A 23,004-nucleotide genomic window follows, 5' to 3' on the forward strand; every position below is an offset into this window, starting at 1 on the left:
AATGCCGCTGTCTCTCAAGCTATGCAAAAATATAAATGAATATGATTTTTAAGTATTTGGATTTTGTCCTGTTTTACTTTATTCCTTTTATTCTTAGGCTTCAACTACCAAATGCAAAACTAATAAAAATAATAATAAAAAACCTTTACAAATCTCCAACAGTACATAACCCAGACGCATGCCAAAGATGTTATTGTTATGGATCGCATTATGAATAAACTCGCAAATTTTTACACATGAAACATTGTTCGCTCCCAAATGGAGTTGTATGTGTGTGTGTGTATGTGTGTGTGGGCCATACACAATGACAACTTTTATATGATGATGTAGATGTAGATGCGCCGGTGCCAACAATGAGATCCCCTGCCATCTGTCTTTTATGCCCTCTATGTAGAGATGAGCGAATAAACCATGCTAAAATTAGCAGAAAAGCAAAACAAAACATAGAGTTAGACGAGTACAGAATGATTAATAAGCATTATTACCCGTATATATAGTAGAAGAAGCTGATTAAGTAGACGGCCAATTTGATCCAACCTTCGCGCAGATTGCGAGATAAGGTATCCGTCTTCAATACGGTGGTGGGGTCATACAAGCCCGGACCAGACATAAGAGGCCGATTCTTGTAACTGCAAGCAATGAATAAAACATATTATAAAATCATAATTTGATTGATACAACAACTTACCGCCATATGTGATAGGCTATGAGAGGTATATTGAGGCACAGTGAATACCATTCGCCGCAGAATAGGAAAAGCAAATTGAGGAATAGGTGCAGCAAATATTCTGGTAAGACGAGCTGTAAAAACGATTAGTCATTGCATTAGTAATGTACAATCTGATATAATCAAGGTGCTTACCGGGTTGAGACTGTTGCACTGATCGATTGGATTTTTATAATCTGTTTTTAGCTCATCGAATGCAATCACATGAAATATTGCGAAAAATATTAAAAATGCATCGCCGATGAGCGCTACAATATACGTGAATGCGGTGAAATTAAAGGCCATTGTTTGAAGCGCGCGTCACTCGAATACTGCTGGCTGATATTTGAAGCTGTGGAAATTAATTGGCTGTTTATTTTAATTAAAATTAGTTTGAACTACGCACTTGTCCTGCTACATGAGTGTATGAGTCGTGTAGAATGATGATGACAGCTGCGGCTGTCGTTTGTCTGTTAGCTTAAAATGTTGGCTGAGTGTTATTAACAGCTTGTTTCAGTGTTTCCCTATTCCTTTTTAGTTGTTCAGTTTCTTATTGCATATTGGTTTAAAAAACGATGTATGAGAAAAGACGGCTTTATGATGAATCGATTTTTTTCCGCTACTTGACGTATATTTGTAATTAACATATGATAACATAATAGTAATTAACCACAAAAGTGGAACAATAGATTCTGGATGTGGAAGCAGCCCAGGGCTGCAAGGCTTTTAACATAATAATCGCTTATGAATTCCGATAATGCGATTTTCGAACAATATTAAAGTTACAGACCAATTTTGTTAGGCTTGGCGTATTTTATAATTTTTTAAATTATGTTAGTCATTGCTTTACACGGTCAAAGATTAATACTTTTGATCGATTGTATGGTAAGGCCGTTCAAAGCATCCTAGTGTGGACTGTGCAGCCCTGGTAGCATTTGTCGCGGGATTTTCATATCTATGTATTTCCAAACCGCCATTGCAATTTTTACAGTAACGAAGAAACAACTGGATGAAAAGAGAAAAAGCATTTAGAATCGATTAAAGATTTTTGTGATAGATAAATACAAAAATAAACTAAACAAGTCGAGACTGTAATTTGTATGTAAAAATGTCTCAGTTCAATTTTGTGAGCGACTTACAAAATGCATTGATCATGGACGGCGAGACGCGTGGTCCTGCGCCGCGCTGGAAGAAGAAGCTGGAGGCGTCCCTTAATGGCAGCGTAAATACGACGCGCTCCGTGCTATCCGTTTCATACAATACCAGCTTTTCGGGAGTTCAAGCGCCAACCAAGACGCCTGGCAAAAGCGGCGACGCGAAAGCTAAAAAGTCGACGACAACGCCAAGCAAGACGCCTGGCGGCGGGGATCGCTTTATACCGAATCGTGCTGCCACCAACTTTGAGTTGGCACATTTTTTGGTAACCAATGCAGCTTGGTAAATGGAAATAGAATGTAAATGCGAATTAATTAACAGGTTAATAAGGAGACGGGCGACAAATCCGACGAGGAGAACGACCAACTGCCGACGAGCAGCAACAGCAATGAAAATAATGTGCAGGCATCTGCACATAAGGGCGAACGCCAGAAACTCATCGCCGAAGTGGCCCAGGTGGGCGAGAGCAGCAAAAGCGGACGCATTTTGTGCTATCAAAATAAGGCTCCCGCAGCACCCGAATCCCATACGAATCCACTCAAAGTTGTCTACTCCCTGAAAACGCCTATTTCGACGAAGAGCGGCTCACGCTACATACCCACGACATCGGAGCGGATACTTGATGCTCCAGACTTTATCAATGACTACTGTAAGTCGTGTTCACTTTCCCTGTTGTATACATTTTAATAATCCCTTGCGAACCGACAGACCTAAATCTAATGGACTGGAGCGGTGATAATATTGTGGCCGTTGCTCTGGGCAACTGCGTTTATCTGTGGAATGCAGCCAGTGGCAACATTGAGCAGCTGACCGAGTACGAGGAAGGCGACTATGCGTGCGCGCTTTCCTGGATACAGGAGGGACAGATTCTGGCTATTGGTAACAGCACCGGCGCCGTGGAGCTCTGGGATTGCTCGAAGGTAAAGCGCCTGCGCGTGATGGACGGACACAGTGCGCGGGTCGGCTCTCTAGCCTGGAATTCCTATTTGGTGTCGTCGGGCAGCCGCGATGGCACCATTATACACCATGATGTGCGCTCCCGTGAACACAAGGTGTCCTCGCTAAACGGCCACGCCCAGGAGGTGTGTGGCCTCAAGTGGTCCACCGACTTCAAGTACTTAGCCAGCGGCGGCAACGATAATCTCGTAAATGTTTGGTCGCTGGCCGGCAACGGTGTGGGCACAGCCACAGAACCATTGCACAAGTTCAATGAGCATCAGGCGGCAGTGCGCGCCCTGGCCTGGTGTCCCTGGCAGCCCAACACTTTGGCATCGGGCGGTGGCACTGCGGATCGCTGCATCAAGTTCTGGAATGTGTGCAATGGCTCGCTCATCAAATCGGTGGACTCGAAATCGCAGGTGTGCTCGTTGCTCTTCTCGCGCCACTACAAGGAGCTGATATCGGCGCACGGCTTTGCCAACAATCAGCTGACCATCTGGAAGTATCCATCGATGATCAAACAGGCCGATCTAACCGGACACACATCGCGTGTGCTGCAAATGGCCATGTCACCCGATGGCAGCACTGTGATAAGCGCTGGCGCCGACGAAACGTTGCGTCTGTGGAACTGCTTTGCACCCGATCCCATGGCGGCCAAAAAGGTGGCCAATGTCAATAGCAATGCCAAGAAAAGCGTTTTTCGCCAGAGCATACGCTAGTTGCTTTAACTATAGACCCCCATTGACTGGCAGAGACAAAACTGCATTTTGTTTAAACTAGCGAGAAATTAATTATTTTTTGATAAGATTCGTGTAGGAAGCCAATTGATGTTTTTTATAAGTATGTGACTTTTAATATTTGATATGTGTATTTTCTATATATATTTAAGTTTGTGCATTTTATATATTATGTATTTATAAATTTAAAATTGATGTATAAATAAAATGCTTGCCATACTGCAACCTTATGCTTTATTCTCTTCGTTTATGTTATTTTGTTTTCGTTTAAAAGTAGATTGACAGGCTTACATGGTAAACAATATAATAATATTTAATTTTTTTGGAAGTTTTTCGGTTTTTTTTTTCATTCTCTTTTATTGTAAGTACATGTTAGTTGGTTGCATTGCTGTAGCTCTTCAGGTTTTTGAGTTTTCGTTTCGTTTGTTTTGTTTTTGTTCATCGTCGTATGGAACGTTGTGTCAAAATATCGCATTTGGGTTTCGGGATCAGCACAGTTGTTGCCGATAAGCAGCTGTTATTGGAATTATAGCGTTGTTAAATAATTGTATGTACTATTATGGAGCTGTTTTATGTACAATTGATGATACAATTTCAAGCAACTGTCATGGGATTGCCGCCGCTATAGCTGACAAAGTAACGCGGATCACCGAAGCGATCGTACATCTGCAAGAATAGGAGACATAAAAATCAAATATGAACATCAAATAGAAGGAAAATCAAATAATTGAGTGAGTAAAATAAATAAAAATCAACATAAGAATACCAACAAAATAAGCAACAAAACGCAAATTTGGCTATATAATCATGCATTTGAAAATTTGTATATACTTACATACCTTTTATTATGACTCGGCTCAACAATTAATTTCAATTTTGTGTAATCCAATATTTTTTTGGTTGTTTTTTTTGGTTTTAGAATAAAATGTTTATTTTTGCAACATAATTCATTCAGTCAAAACATTGAAACATCAATTAGATTTAACTAACTTAAGTTAAATGTAGTGTGTATAGTTTTTAAATTTTCATTTCTATACTTTCTTTTTTTTTCCATATATCGGGGTTAGGAGCCAGCATGTTTGACTGCTAAATACGTACATTTGTATAGTTCTAGTTCTAGTTCTAGTTTTAGATATATCTCTATATGTTAGTTGCTTGCACATACACACACACAATCACGCACACTTATAAACAAACACACATACACTCGCACATAATACAGGCAGAAGGATATAGAGAGAGAGAGAGAGAGGGAGGGAGGGGTGGTGAGTAAGTAAGAGTGAGAGGGAGAGAGCAATAAACATCTAGTTACATAGACAGCTTAAATTAGACAACATATAATAGGGGGAGTAGCAGCATAAATATCTCATGAACAGCTGATGGATGTTGGACAGTTATTTATACATAGCATATGTATATGTATACATGTATCTAGATATTGTGTATTGCATTTTGTTCGTTATTTTGTTGGTTGATTCTTACAGTGGGCAACTTTTAGTTTTTAACTGGACGCTCTACTAAAACATAGAGCAGCCTTTTTCTATATACATATATATGTGCATATATATGTATGTTTACTATAGATATCATTTAGAGCGGACGGTTATTTCTATTTGCAGCTGTTCTTTTCTATAAATTTTTTTTTTTGTTTTTTTGGTTGGTTTCACAATACATAAGTGTTACAATACAATTTCTCTTTTTTTCTTAATTTTTGTTTCTCTAGTTTCAACTTTAGCTGAAGACCAGTTCAGCTTTTCTTTTTTTTTTTTTTGAACATTTTGGAAGCTGTTGGTGGTGACCCGTGATGATAACTTATGTTCTATGGGTTTCTCAATGATATTCTATAGATGGTTTTTTTTTTTTGTTTTTTCAGATTTTCTTGGTTTATGTTTTTGTTTAGGCTGTGACGCTCACCTTCGTATCGTCTAGATCTTCAATATCGCTACTGTCGTAATCACTATCCGGCGGTGTTAATGTCTCCGCGCCGCGTTTCTCTAGTATGTTCTGCATGCGCGATTTATTCAATATGCTGGCAACCTGATATGCCGTTAGGCCGGCATATGTGGCCGTCTCCAGGTTGAGTTTCTCGCATTCGTCTAGCAGAAAATTGGCCAAATCCTCGTTGCAGCACTCAATGGCAATGTGCAGCGGTGTGCGTCCGCCTTTGCCCTCCTATAATTAATAATAATAACATAAATAATTGTTGCTAATATTAATAGTATTTTGTTTAACTTACCCGGGCATTTATGTCGGCGCCGTGAGATACTAAAATGCGCAAGATATCAATGTGTCCAGCGCCAGCAGCCAAATGCACGCAGCGTTCACCTGAAAAGGTAAAAAATAAAAATCCAATTAATTAATTGCCTTAAGGAGAATGCATTTGGCACCACTGTGCGTTGTTCAAGCTACATTTATGAATGAAATACGATCCCTTGAAAAGCGCTCTGCGAAAAAGCTCCGCTGTGTTGTTGTTTAACAAGTAGCGTTTTAACAACAAGAGCAAGAAAAAAGCTTTGATTACGCCAACAGCAGATGGGGCAGACGGGCGGGCGTACAGATGCAGGGGACAGCTTAGCGAGCGTGTTTTGCCATATGAAGACAATGTGCACACTAACACACACACAGACACACATATACACTGGCACACGCACACGCACATGTGCTTGACTGCGTGTGCTTTTTGCATTGGTGTGCGTTGAAAAACCCAAGAAATTCCCACAATAAAACAGCAGCAATAACAGCTACAACAAAAAAACCAGCAGTGGCATAAAAAGCGACGGCAACAAAAACAACTAAAATGCAAAAAAAAAAAAAAAAGTTAACAAACCCAACAAGCTGACTTTTGTTGGAGCCACAAGTTTGATCAAGTTCAAATTGGTTTCAGTTAAAAGAGCAAAAATGTTTGCACATAATTTACCGACGTCCAGAAAAAGACAACAACAACAGCTGCAATAACTCAACTGACATTCGACGCGTTGTACTAAACGACGCTTTTGTATAAATAAATAAAAAAGATAAAACAAAAAAACACAATGCTCAAATTGTATTCCGCTGCTCGATCGCGCATACAGATTAACAAAAGCACAACAACAGCTACAACGGCAGCTATTGACTGTTGCCGCAGCAGCTGTTGTTGTTGTTGCTGTTATTGTTGCTGTTGTTGTGGGTTTTGCTGTTACACGTGCTGTTGATTAACTTTCACACACAAACAGCTCAGCTGCTGTTCAGTTGCTCATTTGCATTCAATTTCCGTAAGAACTTTCAATAAAACGCATAAAGCTGCGCATGCGTTGCCAACGATATGTGCGAGCGTGTGTATTTATTAAATACTGCACACTGTGGGTGTGTGTGTGTGTGTGTGTGCGTTGGCAATATTGGCAATTAGCTTGATTATTTGCGCCGATAAGGATATATGGTTATGAACTAGATTGATTTTTTAGGCTGGGCACAAGTTGGCTTTGCAAAGGTGCGATTAATGCGCATTAGCATTAATCGCCCCGAGCGTTAAAAATTAATCATGCCGATGATTAAGGCTGACGCAAATCTATTCATGCGCATGATTAAACTTTATGACAACGACAAAACAATATTCTAAAAGCAGCTACTAGCTGAAATTCGACAAAAGAATATATACTATATATACGAAGCTATAGTTTTGTGAACAGGCCGGTATTGGCATTGGCTCTCGGAAAGAAAGCAGATATCTGGCAAGAAAGTTAAAGCCGGGTCGGGTCCGTTGCCCGTTTGTTGTCTCAGTCCAGTTCGGGCAAAGGCTTACAAACAATAACAACAATAGTGTCACAAGTTTTAAATATAAACGATGACAACATTTTTTTTGTGCTGTGTCCGTCTGTCTGTGAGCCAAACGGAGCGAGTCCGAGCCGGCAGCATCAGCACCAGCATCAGCTCTGTGGTCACCAGGGCCGAGAGAAGTCGAGATTATAATACGAGCGCATAAACTCGATGGCGATAGTAAAAGCCAAGTCAAGCCGAGCCGAGCCAAGCACAGTTCCATTGTTGCCATTTGCCAGGTGCCAGCCAAGACGTGTCTTGACGATCGTTAGCATACGATTAAAGAGCTGGTACATGAATGTATACCTATACATATATATGGTATATACATATATATATATATATATATATATGTGCAGGTACGCTTAGATTAAATATGAAATATTAAACACACAAAAAGTTTGCCTCAAACTTGGGGAATTCCCAAGCGTGCTGCGTCACGCGCTTTAGATTTCAAATCGTTTCGAATCCGTTCCAGCGACTAGCCAGAGCTGGGCTCGGGTTTATTATCATCATCTAAAGCTCTAGCTGGGCGGCGGTTGCCAACAAGTCTGAGCACAAAACTTGACAGACCCCCCCCCCCCCCCCCCCCCCCGCCCGTCGTAAAACAGCGAGCGAAAAAAAAGGAAAAGAAAAAAGCAGTTAAACTTGAAATCGCTTTTTTTTTCGTCGGCCTGCTTTTCAGATAATATAATAATGATAATAATAACGCTAATCGAATGTGAGCTTGGGCAATTAATAAGCGTTACGAAATGCTCTCGAGAATTGCGCATTCAATGCGAATCCTCAAAAAAACTAATAGTTATTCCAAACAAAACTCTAAAAGTTCAGGCACTTGACATTATGCGCCTGGTACTTTCCGCAATTGTTCAACTGTTCTCGGCTTTTGTTATCAGCCCCCCCCCCCCCCCTCTCCCCCTTCGGCTGTCCCTGCTCCACTTTTTGTTAGCACAGGCGGCAATTTCCGACCTTAAGCAAAAAACCCGAGTCGCAAAGTTCACAAATTTATTGACAGCACAAATATTAAAAAAAAAAAAAAAAAAAAATATAAAATAACCGTTTTTTTTATACTTATTTTGTTTTGTTTTTGTCTTTGGTTAATTTTAATTAATTGTGCTTATTGTTAGCAAGCGAACTGTGTAGAGTTTGTATTTAACAAAATTGTTGGTATTTTGACAACTTGTTTTGTTTTTGTGGCTTACCAACCCCCCGCTCCCCCCCTCCTACTGCCCCGCCCACTCATATCAAGCGCAGTTCGTTGGTTGTTTGTCCTTCAGAGTCAAGTGGTAAATTGAACAGTTCATTGATTCATAATTAAATCATAAAATTGCTTTGTTTATCAAATATAATATCCATAAGAACATGTATATATTTAGCGATTGGGCAACTCAATAACAGTTTGCATTCAAAGCGGATAAAATTCAAGATTCTTAATTTGAACCTCTTCGATAACCGATAACCGATATCAATAAGAACTACCACTAATAAGTTAATATTTCAAATTCTGATTGGTTGGGACAATGCACTTCCTTGGGCGCGATAAGCTTACACAAAAATGTAAGCTTGACTTTGCTTAACACATGTTAACAGACATATGTTAACTAACTAATTTTAACTACGATTAACACAGTTTTCATTCTTTTCTGTAAGCAAGTCCCGTTTATTTTCTACGAATAAAAATTAAATTAGTTTGTTTTCAGTTCTACTAGCTATCGATTAACTTTAGAAACATTATAAATATCTCAAATTCCGATAGGATGGGGCAATGTACTCCCTTGGGCATGATGAGCTTACACAAAAATGTAAATAATCTTTTATAGTTTGCCTTTACAATTAATCGCGAGAACAAAAATAGAAAACTCTTTGATAGTTGTGACATTGAGTTTTTCAACTTTGCCAGGCATTAAAGTGGATTTATAATATTACAAAGAACCAGGCCAATGGGGGAATGGGAATTTACCTGGGCCGAAAAAAAAAACCGTCGTCAAAGACAACTGTTTAAACAAAGAGAACAATATACAGCTAATGGCTGTTTGCTTAAAGACTTCTGGCGCCACAATTTGATGCCAGTTTGTGGTTGGAAAGTTTATTGTGGAAAATGAAGTGAAAACCCCAGACAAAAAACCAAATGAAGCGTTAAATCAACAGCAACAAAAAAATAAATTTAGCACAATTAATGGTGGATTTTCCAAGAGCAAGCTAACTTTTTTTTTGTACCAGCCCGTATTTAATTTGGTTTTTCTTTCTTTTTTTTTTTGTCGAATCAAGCCGTGGGCAAAGCCTCAATTTGGTAGCCGGCTGAGACGTCAGGTTATGTCATGAAACCGTTTGTTGACTTTCTTTTCAACGAAATGCAAATATATGCGATACATATATATATATATATATATATAAATATCTGTTTATCTGTGTGTTGGTGTGTAGCACTCGGAGGTGTGGAAGATCGTGCCACGTGTTGTTAACCACAGCGTAAATACTGCATATTGTCTGGTAGTCCATATATGTGGGATATTTATGGACATATGGGCAAAACCCGGCAGAGGTCAGCCACTGTAAAAAGCTGGCCCAAAAGCATATTGTCAAGTGCTCAACGCTTCAAGCTGATAAAGACCGGTAAAAGTTGTTGTTGACAATTGTGAGAGGTTGCACTTTTTTGTTGTTAGTTAGGAGGGTTTAACCCATCCAATATTGTAAGAGTCGAGTACAATGTGTGTCAACGACGTTGAGGTGAAAATTGGCTGACCATATTTAGAGAGTCGCATTATAATGATCTCCAATTTCCGTTATGAGTGCCAATTGCAGAAATGAGCTCATAATTGCTATGATAAATACTCTATAAGATAATTTTTATCTGGCAGCATGTGGCTATCAATATGAGGCCTGACCTTGTCTCGAGACGCTGACTCGCAGTGAGTAAGTCGTTGTGATGTAAATGTCATTGGGAGTGAATAAAACAATTCCAGAATGTTAGTAAATAATCATTTTATTTATTGACGTTAACAATTGTGGGTTAAACCTGTTTGTTTACGTGCCTTCGTCGCGTAGCACTACCTGACAGGCACTCTGACAGTACAAATTTGTTGAAATGCGATATTCGATTAGAAGAAATGTGCATAAGATATCGTATCGCTTCCTATACGAACAGCTGACAATCGAAACAATGGAGCTCAGAGAACATATGAGATCATAATATATGTTTAAAAGCTTCAAGAAAACTGTCAATTAAGAAAACCCCAATTAACTATTAATCGACATCGATTTCTAGTGGGTCGATAGAAGAATACGAAGCTCTAGGAATGTGTGAAGCATGTCAAAATATATATCCTAAAATTTTGGGATAAAGCTATAAAAGTAGTATTTAAAAACGATAATTATCGATTTCAAGTTGTCACAATTATAATAAATGTTACCTAAACAGTCCCATAAAAATAGATTACATTACCCCGATGGTTATAGATCATTCGAAATGAACTTGAGCTATTTGAAATTGTGGAAAGTTTCGTTTTAAAATAACGTAAAATCAGCTCGATAATTATCGATCAATTACAATTATGCCTTGAGTTCAACGGTTGCACGTGCCATTATTTTCTAACGATCAATTACGAACTGTGTTTATTTAATAACTCAGTCGTTCATCTCATTTGAAGTGCACATATTTGACAACTGAAATAAAACCAGCTTGATCAGCCGATCAAAGGTCCACCCAAGATTTGAATATTGCACAAGTAATGTACAATATATGTATATTATGCAATTCCGTAAGCAGCTAGTTTCTTACACACGTCATATTGTTTATTACCAGCTTTTGTTCAATTAGGTTTTCTTCGTTCCAACGATCAATCCACCGTACAATGGCATTCCCCACTCAATTACGTACTATCTGAGAGTATATTATAGGCATGTGCGAAGCCCCGGCTCACTCCTACAAATGCGTCAAGTCATTCTGATAGCATTCGAATATTTAGAAAACACGTGTTAAACACGCCAAACGATAAATTCAGATACTTTATATACTAGTTGGCCTTCTAGAGGGCATTTCGAAAACTATCGATAACAGGTTATAATAAAAAAAATCGTACGTTATGGCAAAGTTGAATGATGCATTGTCTGAAAGACTTTAAACAATCTATTTATCTAGTTGTCAATTAATTGAAATAATTTTATATACTAGTTGACCTTCTTGGGTGCATTTCGAAAACTATCGATAACAGGTTATAATAAAAATAATCTTACGTTATGGCTGAGTCGAATAATGTATTGTCTGAAAGACTTTAAACAATCTATCTAACTAGTTATCAATTAATTGATATAATTATATATACTAGTTCATCATATATGAGTGCGTTGAGCGAGTGCATTTTAGAAACTATCGATAACAGGTTATACTAAAAATAATCTTACGTTATGGCAAATTTCAATGATGCATTGTCTGAATGACTTTAAACAATCTACCTAACGAGTTATCTATTAATTGAGTTGTAGCCAGACAGGTAATATATCAACGACCTGATCGGGAATACGTGCAATATTTGTGATCTCTGGCACAGATTACACAATTGATGACAATGTGCTTGCATACCATTGGGATAGGGTATATAAAAAGCTGTTAGCGGGAAAACCGCTGATAGCAGTTATCATTCCGATAACATTATTGGACCGCTCAAGTTATGTACTTGGCATATGTAAGATAATCGCCGTCATAGCAATAATAAACGACCACCAATGGGGTTTTTTTTATAGCTGATAACGCAGCTTGGCGACCATCAGACTAAAATTCGTATTTCAAGGTAGCATTCGGTACACATCGGATGTGGGATTTGGCTTATCACACAGTTACCAAGTGGGGAAGCACGGAATGCCCAATGCTATCTATCTATCATTGCCATTTGGAAACTTCTTTAGATTTTCCCCTGCAACACATTTATAACATATTCACAGATTCACAGATGCGCCATATGTGCTGCAAATGAGCCTCAATCGGTTTATTGTTCTGAATTTCCCTTAATGTGTCTCGAGTAGCTGACGTCAATGACGTTTCGGCTTGTAGACTAGCACGATAAGATTGCTTTTATAAGCCAAAACGAGTGGGATGAAGAGGAAGAACCTTACGGCACATATTGCAGAAATCTTTTAAGTGTCGAAAGACATAATTGAATATATATTGAGGTAAAGACAGATAACAGTGTCGAGTTTTTATAGAGCTCAAGTAATGCTTGGCTGAAGCTCATTAGTTTTTAGCCCAAATCTAAATCCCATATAAATTTCTTAAATTCCAAAATATAATCAAATATATATTTTATGGGCTCGGAGATGCTTCCTTCTGCCTGTTACATACATTTGGACAAAAACGTCATACCCTTTTTACCCATTTGTAACAGGTTTAGGGTATAAGAAGTTTGCCTTGCGTACGGCCCCTAAATTGGGCATGTATATTATAGGAAAGCCAATAAAAACGTTTTGACCTCTTGGCAAAAGGAACTCGGAAATTCTATTTATAAAAGGCGCTTGCGTGCTATTATTTATATACTCATGGAGCACAGGTAGCTGTGAGTGTGTGCGTGAATGAAGCTCAAATGAATATATATATACATATATACACCTGTGTATTTATATAAATGTGTTACAATAACCTCGGCCGTGCCGAAGCGATTATCGCAAGTAATTCGGACGATATTATAGAAATAGCTGGGAATTTCCAAAAGGCTAAAGAAAAGAAAATACACATGTATGTATGTAACTAAGTTTTACACTATGCTACATATTTACAAATGTAAACAGAATCCAATTGCTGATAAGTTGGTTTTTTTTTTGATAACCTTTTGAACTGGCTTTACAAATTGTCTTTTGAATTATGTATTACGCATACAAGATGTTGCCAGAAAGAACTTGTGCATAATTATACAATATTTTCTTTGCTAATTTCCGACATATTTACTTTATGCTTTTTTAAATCTTGGCGAAATGCCAGAGGATCGCTGAAAAGGAATTCTGCTATTTTCGTAACATTTTCCACATTTTCTGTCTCGACAAAGCCAGCAAATGATATGCATTTAATTTAAGCAAATGCTAAAAGAAGGCATTAAAATTCGAAAGACATGCTGAAAATGGCACATTAAATTTAGACAAGTTTCAGAGCTAATAATAACAGATTAAATAAATGCCAAATATGTTAACTAACAGAGCAAAGATATTGAAAAAACTTTTAATTTAGCTTAACAGCTAAAAGATGAAGACGAACAAATTATCGTTAATGTCATGTACATAGCAAATAAGAACCTTTATGCAAAGAAAATAACCTGCATGTTTATGTAAAGTTGACTGCGCTAAACATATGTTAACAGAAATATGTTAACTAACTTATGTTAACTGCGATTCACCCTATTTTCTTTCTTATCTGTAAGGGAATCCCGTTTATTTTCTACTTATAAAAATGAAATTGTTTATGTTTATTAGACTTAAGTTTCCCTGCTGTTTTCCTCTGCAAAACATTATGACGAATTTGTTTTCAGCGGGTCTTTTAGTTGTGTTTTGTATTCAGTTTACTGCAGCGGAATACTAAGAAATTACTTTCAACGCCTCTTGATTTGATTATTATAGCTGCTGTTTTGTTTGCTTCATTCAGGATTAAAAACATTTCATTCAAACTTTGACGTCAATTGAACAAGAAAGTCTTGTGACTTTTGTGCGAACCCAATTGAATATGATTTTATAACATCTGGCAGCGAGTAGACATTTGAAATCGCTTTAAAAATATATACACACATATATATATGTGCATACTATATAAGCTAATGTGTCTGCCTTTTGTGCATGGGAAAACCCAAAAATTTGAAAGAAAAAGCCGTCGTCGTGCTCGTGTCATCGTTTCGCTTGCTCTTCGATACTCTTTCCCGAATAGCTCTGGGTAGCCTAACTTTGGCAGACGTCAGAGTGTCTGACGGGTAAATTTGATTGGAACGGTGCTTGACAAATTTTGATAGCAAATTTCTATGGAAATTTGTTTAGGTTTGTGTGGATACGATTAAAAAAAAAAGTGATTAGAATAACTTTCACATTGAATAAGATATTTTGGCGCAATATATTGTGAATATATATATACATTTTTTATATAAAGAAAATTTGATTAAAAGGAAATATTATTATTAAGAAGCCAAGCACTCAACGTGAATTGGCTAAGATTAAGTTTCTAGCAGGTTTTTAATATTGCAAAATTGCCCCATGGCTTCTAAGAAAGGGCATCTGTGAGTCGTTGTGCGGGTTTTTCTTTTGATTTTTTTTTCAGTAATATTTTTTTGGCGGCTCTGTCTGCATAGATCTAGCCGGCCAAAAGATATATACATAAACCCAAAACCGAATAGTTTTATGTGTAATGTCTGCTTTGCTGAGCGCATAAGTAGATTACCACTACTACTACTACACACACATACACACACACACTTGTAGGCAAATGAGTGTGTGTGGCTGTTCGGTCAGCAGCTGTTCCTCATGTTCATGTTGTCTGTGTGAGGCATGTTGGACCGGTTTGGTCTGGTTAAAAGTAGCTGCCAAATGTTTGTTCACCATATGTTTAGGAACCGATGGACTTTTATTGTTGTATTTTTAGCAAGGTTATACAAAGTCCAACAAAAAAAATGTATAAAAATAATAATCGATTAAACAAGCGAAAGGTTAAAGTAAATACCCCCGTGAGCGTGTGTGTGTGTGTGTGTGGTATATGGCCATAAAATGGAGCCGCTGTCAAGTTTATTAACCTTTTTGTGTCGACAGTTGCACAAGCTTCAACTTTTGTGCCCGAACAATAAGTCTGTTTATATACTACTTATGACGACTTTTACTTTCTTCCGGTTTAGATTTGGTTTTTTTTTTCGTGAGATTTTTCGAAATGGGAAACTTTTTGCATGCATAACAATGGGATGTTGTGGGCTATCTAGATGAACTCTTGTATGTTCATGGTACAGTAGTAATTCCCAAAGTAAAACGTTTGCCATTTGCAGTTATTTTTTCTTTAAAGAAAAGATTGTCTAAGATTGTTTTAGAGTGTTCTTTTCCGAAATTAGAAGTTTAAATATTAAAAAATGTCCGGAAATTGAAATTAAATTTTTTTAACCAATTATGGAATATAGAGTTAGAAAAGGCTTTCCAGAAGTTAGAAACTATTGCAAATTTAAATAAGGTCTACTATTAAAGTGTTCCAATTACTGTACTAAATTTAACTGCTAGTTTTTTAGGCTATTCTATTTTGAGTGTTGTATAACGGCTACATTTTTCGATACCAAGGAAAATAAGGTCTAGTATCAAAGTGTTGCAATTACTGTACTACATTTAACGTCTTCCAGTTTGTTAGGCTATTCTATTTTGAGTGTTGTATAACGACAAAGGAAACTAGATATTTCGTGAGCTGCGAGCAAAAACTGTGGTAGCCCTCACACCCATTTGTCCCCACCTCGCACACCTGTTGTCATTTGTATACAAATAAATCAATAATAACAATCAAGGAAATAAGGCCGCGCCTGCCGTCAGATACATAATCGTAAAAGTATCTGAGCTTTCTGGGCTGGGTGTGTGAGAAGCAAATGAAATGAGCTGGAAATCAAATGAAATACCATTTGTTGTTCTTGTTGTTGTTGTTTCCTTGAAGCTAGAGATTTGCACAATTTCAGACTCAAAATCGTAGGCACAAATTATAAACAATGCCATTCTCTGCTGACGTCAAACAGAAAATCGCCTTTGTTTATATATAAACATGGATGTTTATATTGTGTTTGTATGGGTAAAGCAATAGCAAAACGTAGAACCGAATGAGAAATTTATTTTCAGGCGAAAAATGTGCGGAGGCCAATGTATTTTTGGCATTCACACATATTGTGAATGTATCTATACTCTATCCTATATATATAAATAATGTTGAGTAGCGCAGACAATGTCTCGCACTGCGGCTAGCCGATGGCGGGACATCGGCTAGAATATATAAAACTATATGCTATATGTCTTTTGCCATTCGCCTTTGGCAACAAATCAAATTCTTTTAATATTTGCCAACAATATTTTGGGCACTATTGCCAAGAATATTATGCTATATAGTCTAGATAGATGTAGATATTCCTGAATACATTTTCTGCATTGCACGTAAAACGAAAGGCATTTTTTTAAATTACCGAAATCAGTTTCAGTAATTTCAAAATTAATTTCGATCAGTAATTAAGCTTTTATAGCTGGGAAACACTTTTCTATAGGAAACTATCGGGTATTACTGGGCCTAGCCGGGTTTCTTTAGATTTCAGATATAATTTTTACATCCGTTTTCTGCCCGAGGGAAAAATAAAAAAAAACCCGCTGAGCTCCCGTTTTCAGCAAGTGGCGTGGATTTGCCGGAAACGGTGAAATGCGTCTTGAATGAAATTAAACTGAGTTTGGAGACGATCGATTGAAAATGGAAAAGTAGCAAATTCATACATTTTTGCTCGTATATATTTTTATATATTTTTAATAGACCTTTAAAAATGATTTCGAGGCCGATTAAAAGAAAATCGAAATGCCTTCCTGGAGACCACAAATGTAGCCTTTTATGGGTCAAATAGTTTGATATATGTATATATATAGAATACAAATTACTAGAGACCACAAATTTAGCCTTTTATGGGTCAAATAGTTTGATATATGTATGTGAATAGATTACAAATTGAACTCACCATCGTAGTTGCGTATCTCCAGATCGGCAGGCAGGTGGGCATAGCTCAGGGAACTGACAGCCTTGTCATTGGAACGATGTCCATACTGGCGATGCGCCTCGTGTATCTCCGAGGCGCCAAACTTCTCTGTGAGGGCGCGCACGCACTGCTTCTCGCCGGCAATGCAGGACAAGTGCAGCGCCGTGTTGCCATGACGATCACGTACCGTGGGCTACACGATTGATGGATTGATTGAAATGGATAAAGACAGATAAATAGATGGATTGTTAGGCGTGTAGATTGGAGGTGCGTCGTGTGAGCCACTCACCTCGGCGCCGGCCAATAGAAGCATGCGCAGAATCGTCGGCTGCGCCGTGAGTGCGGCCAGATGCAGTGGGGTCTGTGCCACATCGTTCTGGATGTTAAGCAGGCACGGATGTGGTGCCATGCGTATCAGAGCGGCCACCACGTCCACGTAGCCCGATATGCAGGCCAAGTGCAGTGGTCTGTAAAGGAGGGAGAGAAAGCAAAGCCAGGTTTCAGTAATGAGCTAACTGTAATGTTTTACCTGAACACAACCCACACTTGTTGCTGATCGTTTGCCTGTAAAAACCCAACCCAAAAACCTGTTTTCTATGCCTTTGCACGTGTGTGTGTGTGTGTGAGTGTTCAGGTAGTTGACATACCAGGAAAACCCCTGAGTGCCTGACTAACATGTGTCGTCGCGGTCTGAAGTCGCCGTCGTCGCATTGTCTTGTGTTTTTGTGATTCATGAAAGTATCCCCCACAGTTGGTGGTCAAATTTTTGCGAAAATGTTTCATCTTTAAATACCCTGTAGACAATAGATACTTGAATGGCATATCTCAAAAGGAACGGTATAAGCTGTGGGCAGATAGTCTTTAGTTAAACTTGAATATCTGATACTGTCAAGAGTTGCTAAAAGTGAAAATGCTTTTGCTATAAACAAACTATATTTGAATAACATATAAAAGATCATCAATGAGTGAATGATAATGATCCATATATAACCTGAAGAAGTCGAACTCTATATAGTTCTCCCCTACTTAGATCGTAGGTTAAAAGTGAAGTCAATTTCTTCAATTATATAAGTACCTTTTCTTTTTCTTGGCCTTTCTAACCAGTCTATAAAGTCTATACAAACACTGTAAAAAATCGTTTACAACACTTAAATTGGGTACAGCCATGCCTAAGCATTTTAATCAACACTGTCCGTTTGCTACAGGTTAACTCCAAGTCGTATACTCCCCCGGGTTTCTTTGTTACTTTTATTTTGGGGAAATTCTAAACGGAAATACTTGAGTGTTACTCACGTGTCGCCGTCGTCGTTCTGTTGATAGAATTGCTCCCAGGCGTTCATGATGTTGATGTTGTTGCTGCTGCTCAATGGGGCAGTTGCAGCTGAGTTTGCAGTATTTCCAGCTGCATTTGTTGCTGATGTTGTTGTTGTGGTTGTTGTTGCACAGCTGTTTTGTGGGGCGCTTCTTCGTCCAGCGGAGCTGTTGTTGTTGTTGAGATTGTTCATGCCACTGGCGCCGCTAGCGAGGCTCGACTGTACGGTCCATTGGGGTATGCCCGTATCGACATTGTGTTTGAAGCGCATTTGCTCGACGGCCGGCTGCTCGATGCCAGCTTCTTCAGCCGTTTGATTTGTCGTCTTCTCCTCCTCCTTCTCCGCCACCACCGCCTCCTCCTCCTCCTCCTCGTCGAGCTCGTCGATGATGCCCGAATCGAGCACCGCTTGTTGTTTGTCTGGCTGCTGCTGCTCCTGGCCCTTGTCCTGCTGCTGTTGTTGTTGTTGTTGTTGCTGCTGTTGCTGTTGCGTTTCGTCGTCGCTTAGTTCTTCGCTAAATATTTGAGTTGATTGCGGGCCGGAGATGAAACCAGAATCACTTGTTTCGCTTTGTGCTGCAAATTCTTTGTGCTTGTTAATGGCGGCGTCGCTGCTTTGTTGTTGTTGCTGTTGTTGCTGCTGCTGTTGCTCGCTGCTTTTGCCGCCAAATGTTGCTGTTGTTGTTGCTAATTTTGCCTGTTTACTGTTAGCTTCAATTGCCGCTTTTTGCTGCTGCTCAACACTGGCAGCTGTGGCAGTGCTGGCAACGCTACCACCCGCACAGCTACAATCCTCCACCGTTTCCTTTGCCTTGTTATTATCACTTGTTGCTGCTGTTGCCGTTTGGTTCCACATTTTGAGCTAGTTGCCTGCTGCTGGCCTCTTTTTATTTTATTTCGATAAAGTTACTCTTCTTCTACTTCTGATTGCTGCTGCCTTTTAATGCCGCGCAAATGTATTGCCTACGTCTCGTTCTTTTCTTTTCTGTAAGCACACAACTGTTGCTTGTCGTTGATTCTGCAAAATTTCTTTAATATATAAATGGAAATTCACACGCTGAACTTTGCTTTAAAGCTTTGGCCCAACTCGCAAGCTTCTCAAACATACACACACACACATACACTCGTTAACGCATACATATATGTATGTATATTGGGAGCTCGCGTAACTGCGCTTTAAGCGTCGCTCTAGGAGTCGCCTTAGCTGTCGTGTGTGCGAGTGAAACGAATATAGTGTGCGCAACACAAGTGGAAACGCAATAACAGCGCAATGTTGAGATTAGCGCATGTCGAAGTTATGATTAGTAACAACAAATATACATATTTCGGTTGCTCATTGGGGAATATTGCGATTAATACATCCACTTGCAAAGGAAGTTTATATATATATATATATTGTAAGTTGCCTGCTTTATATTCCACTTGTACACCTGTCTTCGTTTCACACACACACACACAGCTACGCAAACAGTCACAGCCACACGCTGCTAAACAGCTTCTGCTGCTAGTTTTGTGTTTAATGCACACAAATTATAAGTTTTACTCTTTTGTTTGTTTTATTTTCGTTTTTTTCATATATTTCCCTAAAGGTTTGATAACGTTTTTATCGTTTTACAATTATTATGCTTTATCACTAACACACACCTCTTCGATTTGTCTATATTTGTAATTTGGTTTGCATGCTGTTCCACTTTTATGTACGCGTTTCGCTTTAACTTGTAGTTAATTAAACTGCGCTCCGCTTATTTGTTCACACGTCTCGTCTTCTTCACGTTGAAAATAACACTAAAAATGTTGTGTTAAAGCTGCTTAAATTTAGCTTTGCTCTGTGAATATTTACAGCAAAGCTTCGGTAGGTGGGGGAAACCAAGCAGCGTTGCCAGATCAATTCGTAAACAGCTTTCGCCATAAGGCGCGCAACGTCGTCGACTTAAGCTCAAGTTTAAATGCGGAAGCACTTAACAGCAGCAGCAACAATTGCAACAACAACAATACCAGTTATTTAAAAAAACAACAACAATACCATAAGTTAGAATTTTCTTTGCGTCGTAGAACGTGTGCAACGCTTCGTGTCCGAAACTCGAATGAATTGCGCGACGCCTGGACGAAGATGCAAGCAGAGAATATACCAAAAATGGCAGCAGCTGTTGCAGCAGTAAAAGGAACACAAATTGACAGCTGTTGCAGCAGAAGTCAGCAAACAACTCCTGGAACGAATGAATCGGCAAAGGCAAGCAATTGTATACACAGAAGAAATATGTATGAGATGAATATGTTTAGTCTTGTATTACTAATAATTTTTGGGAAAATACGGTCACACAGCTGGAATGCAAAGGACATCGATCTCTGGCGGGCCGAGCGTGTGATTTACACGCTGTCTAAAATCACTTGGGGCTATTCTTGTTTGCTTCGCTGTTTGCTTCTTTCTTATCTGCTTTGTTATTCGTCATTTGGGATTTTCATCAATAAGTTGCAAGTTCACAAAAATTTTAAACCGTCACTTAAGTGCTTCAAATCAGCCTCGGGGAATGCGGGATCGGAAGTAAGAAAGTCTTGCAAAACCCAAGTACCTGGAATTTAATATAATTTGGATATACATGCATATACTATATATGTATGCATATAAATTGATTTGGCAATACTAAGAACCCATTTTTGAAATTACCACGCGTAAAATATATATTTGGGGGTGTTTATATATTAAGTGATGTCGATAATTAAACTTATACGGGAGCTTTAATTTTCTAACTGCTTAGATTGCTGGAAAAGAGAGAAGATATAAATTCGGTCTGGGGAAATTCCCGCTAATATCTGTGTGCACATTAAGAGATTGGTATTAAATAAAAAATAATAGGGGCTAGCTAAAATGTTTAAATAAACTTTCTTAGGGGTTTCGGGACTATCGACCTCAATATTTGTTTGAAAAACATTTACAGCAACGCAGTGTGCTTTACAAATGTGACGTACTTGGCCTGCATCGTTTACGTTGAGCTTTGGCAATTAAATAGACGCGGGTCAACTTTGTATCTGTCGGAAGTAGGCGGGAATTACACAATCAATTTCGGCTCAACTTACATTTTAAATCATATATAACTTGAGGTAAGCTGCTATTAAAATATTTAATGTTGTAAATTTTCTACTCACCAGTTTTTCATTCTGCTATATTACTGCTAAAGTATATGCATGCCTGAATTTCGTTCCTAAGAATCGCATAGCAGGGCGGCCATTAAGCTTCGTTAATTAGTATAATACTTTTAATTCACACTGCACTTCAGTTTGTAGACTCTGTTAATTAAGTATAAAAATATCACAGAAACTTTATACAAATGTACGCTTAACTATAATTGTTGAGAATTGCAGAGAAGGGCGGCTGTTTTGCTTAAATTGTGACTACCACATTTTTAATTCACAATATAGTTTCCACTGTTAATAGCACACGAAAAAAAAAACACTGAAATTTCATGCAAATGGGCAGACCCTACTTTAATTTTTGAGAATCGCCGAGGAGGGCGACTGTTAAGTTTAAATAGTTACAGCAGAAATTTTTATTTACATTACACTTTCAGTTTGTAGCCACTGTTAATCACACACAAGAAAAATCACTGAAATTACATGCAAATGGGCAGACCCTACTTGAATTTTTGAGAAGCGCAGAGGGGGGCGGTCGTTATTTTTAAATGATTAATTCAACATTTAGAAAAGAATTAACGTCTAACCGTCATGGACCATTAGTACTCTATTTTTCTTACATTTTAAATGTCGCGTCACACACTCCCTTCTATTTTATTTCTAACTTTTCTCTCTCTCGCCCTCTTTCTCTCTCTTTCACTCTCTCGCTCTTTATCTCTCGCTTCTCACGATGACTCTCACTTTCTTACATTATCTTTCTGTTGCTCCTCTCGGTTTCTGACGCGAAATTGATATTTCTTTCTTATGCTCCCAATCCAATACTTTCTCATCTTCTCTTTACAAATTTGCGTCTCTTATGTTCATTTACACTCTCTCTTACGTCCTCTTTCCCATTAGGCCTCTGTGATTAACATTGTCTTACTGTCTTATATAAACGTTTTCTCTATCGTATATTGTTTTGAATCATGCTTTCTCGCTCTCTCTCTCTCCCTCTCTCACTTTGGTAAATATTGCTGACCTACGCTCTCTCTAGGTTTCTCGCTCTTAATCTCGCTTACCTCTCAATGTCTTTTACTCATTTTTCATTAACGCTCTTTATTTCAACTACCCTTTTCGTGCTTTGTCACTCTCTCTCTCTCTTTCTCTTACTCTGTATCACATTCTCTTTCACTCCCTAACTCTCTCTCTCTAAATTTTTATTATTTCACTTTGTCTAATACTTTCTCTCCGTTATTCTCTCGCTCTCTCTTTAAGGTTTTCCTTTTTTCTCTCGCGCTCTTTCTTACTCTGTATTTTTTCAATATTCTCTCGCTCTCTCTTCAAGGTTTTTTCATATTTTTCTCTCGCCTTCTTTAATTTTTTTTTTACATTTCTCTCCCCTTTTTCTCTCTCCTTCTCTATCTGTTTCTCTCTCTCTGTCTCTTCAAGGATTTTTCGTAGTTTTTTCTCTCTCTCTTGTTCCTTTGTTCTGCTTTCTCTCCCTCTAAGGTTTTTTCCTAGTTTTCTCTCGCTCTCCTTTTTCCCTCC

The 23,004-nt window shown here is 38.4% G+C and overlaps 3 protein-coding genes across 4 annotated transcripts; 1 reads left to right on the forward strand and 2 right to left on the reverse strand.

Moving 5' to 3' along the window:
* Positions 1-45: 45 nt before the first annotated feature.
* cni (protein cornichon) lies at positions 46-1,259 on the reverse strand. Of its 2 annotated transcripts, XM_064692551.1 has the most exons (5): positions 1,113-1,259; positions 863-1,058; positions 689-801; positions 486-629; positions 46-414 (listed from the first exon to the last, which is right to left on the reverse strand). In XM_064692551.1, exons 2-5 carry the CDS (start codon positions 1,010-1,012, stop codon positions 387-389), a joined length of 435 nt encoding a protein of 144 aa, XP_064548621.1. In that variant the 5' UTR covers positions 1,013-1,058; positions 1,113-1,259; the 3' UTR covers positions 46-386. The 2 variants fall into 2 exon arrangements, with proteins under 2 accessions (XP_064548621.1, XP_064548622.1); XM_064692552.1 differs by lacking the exon at positions 1,113-1,259 and having other exon boundaries at positions 863-1,073.
* A 439-nt stretch (positions 1,260-1,698) lies between these two features.
* On the forward strand, positions 1,699-3,762 carry fzy (cell division cycle 20 protein fzy). The gene is made up of 3 exons (XM_064692548.1): positions 1,699-2,126; positions 2,183-2,510; positions 2,570-3,762. The coding sequence occupies exons 1-3, from the start codon at positions 1,815-1,817 to the stop codon at positions 3,517-3,519; spliced, it is 1,590 nt and encodes a 529-aa protein (XP_064548618.1). The 5' UTR covers positions 1,699-1,814; the 3' UTR covers positions 3,520-3,762.
* A 59-nt stretch (positions 3,763-3,821) lies between these two features.
* Positions 3,822-20,149, reverse strand: cact (NF-kappa-B inhibitor cactus). The gene is made up of 7 exons (XM_064692547.1): positions 19,993-20,149; positions 18,330-19,366; positions 17,326-17,503; positions 17,019-17,229; positions 5,774-5,862; positions 5,452-5,709; positions 3,822-4,203 (listed from the first exon to the last, which is right to left on the reverse strand). Exons 2-7 carry the CDS (start codon positions 19,202-19,204, stop codon positions 4,132-4,134), a joined length of 1,683 nt encoding a protein of 560 aa, XP_064548617.1. The 5' UTR covers positions 19,205-19,366; positions 19,993-20,149; the 3' UTR covers positions 3,822-4,131.
* Positions 20,150-23,004: the final 2,855 nt, after the last annotated feature.

The sequence above is a fragment of the Drosophila montana genome, unplaced genomic scaffold (assembly GCF_035044405.1).
Source record: "Drosophila montana isolate Dmon_TW-CO22-7 unplaced genomic scaffold, ASM3504440v1 contig_3619_1, whole genome shotgun sequence".
Classification (NCBI taxonomy): Eukaryota; Metazoa; Arthropoda; class Insecta; order Diptera; family Drosophilidae; genus Drosophila; species Drosophila montana.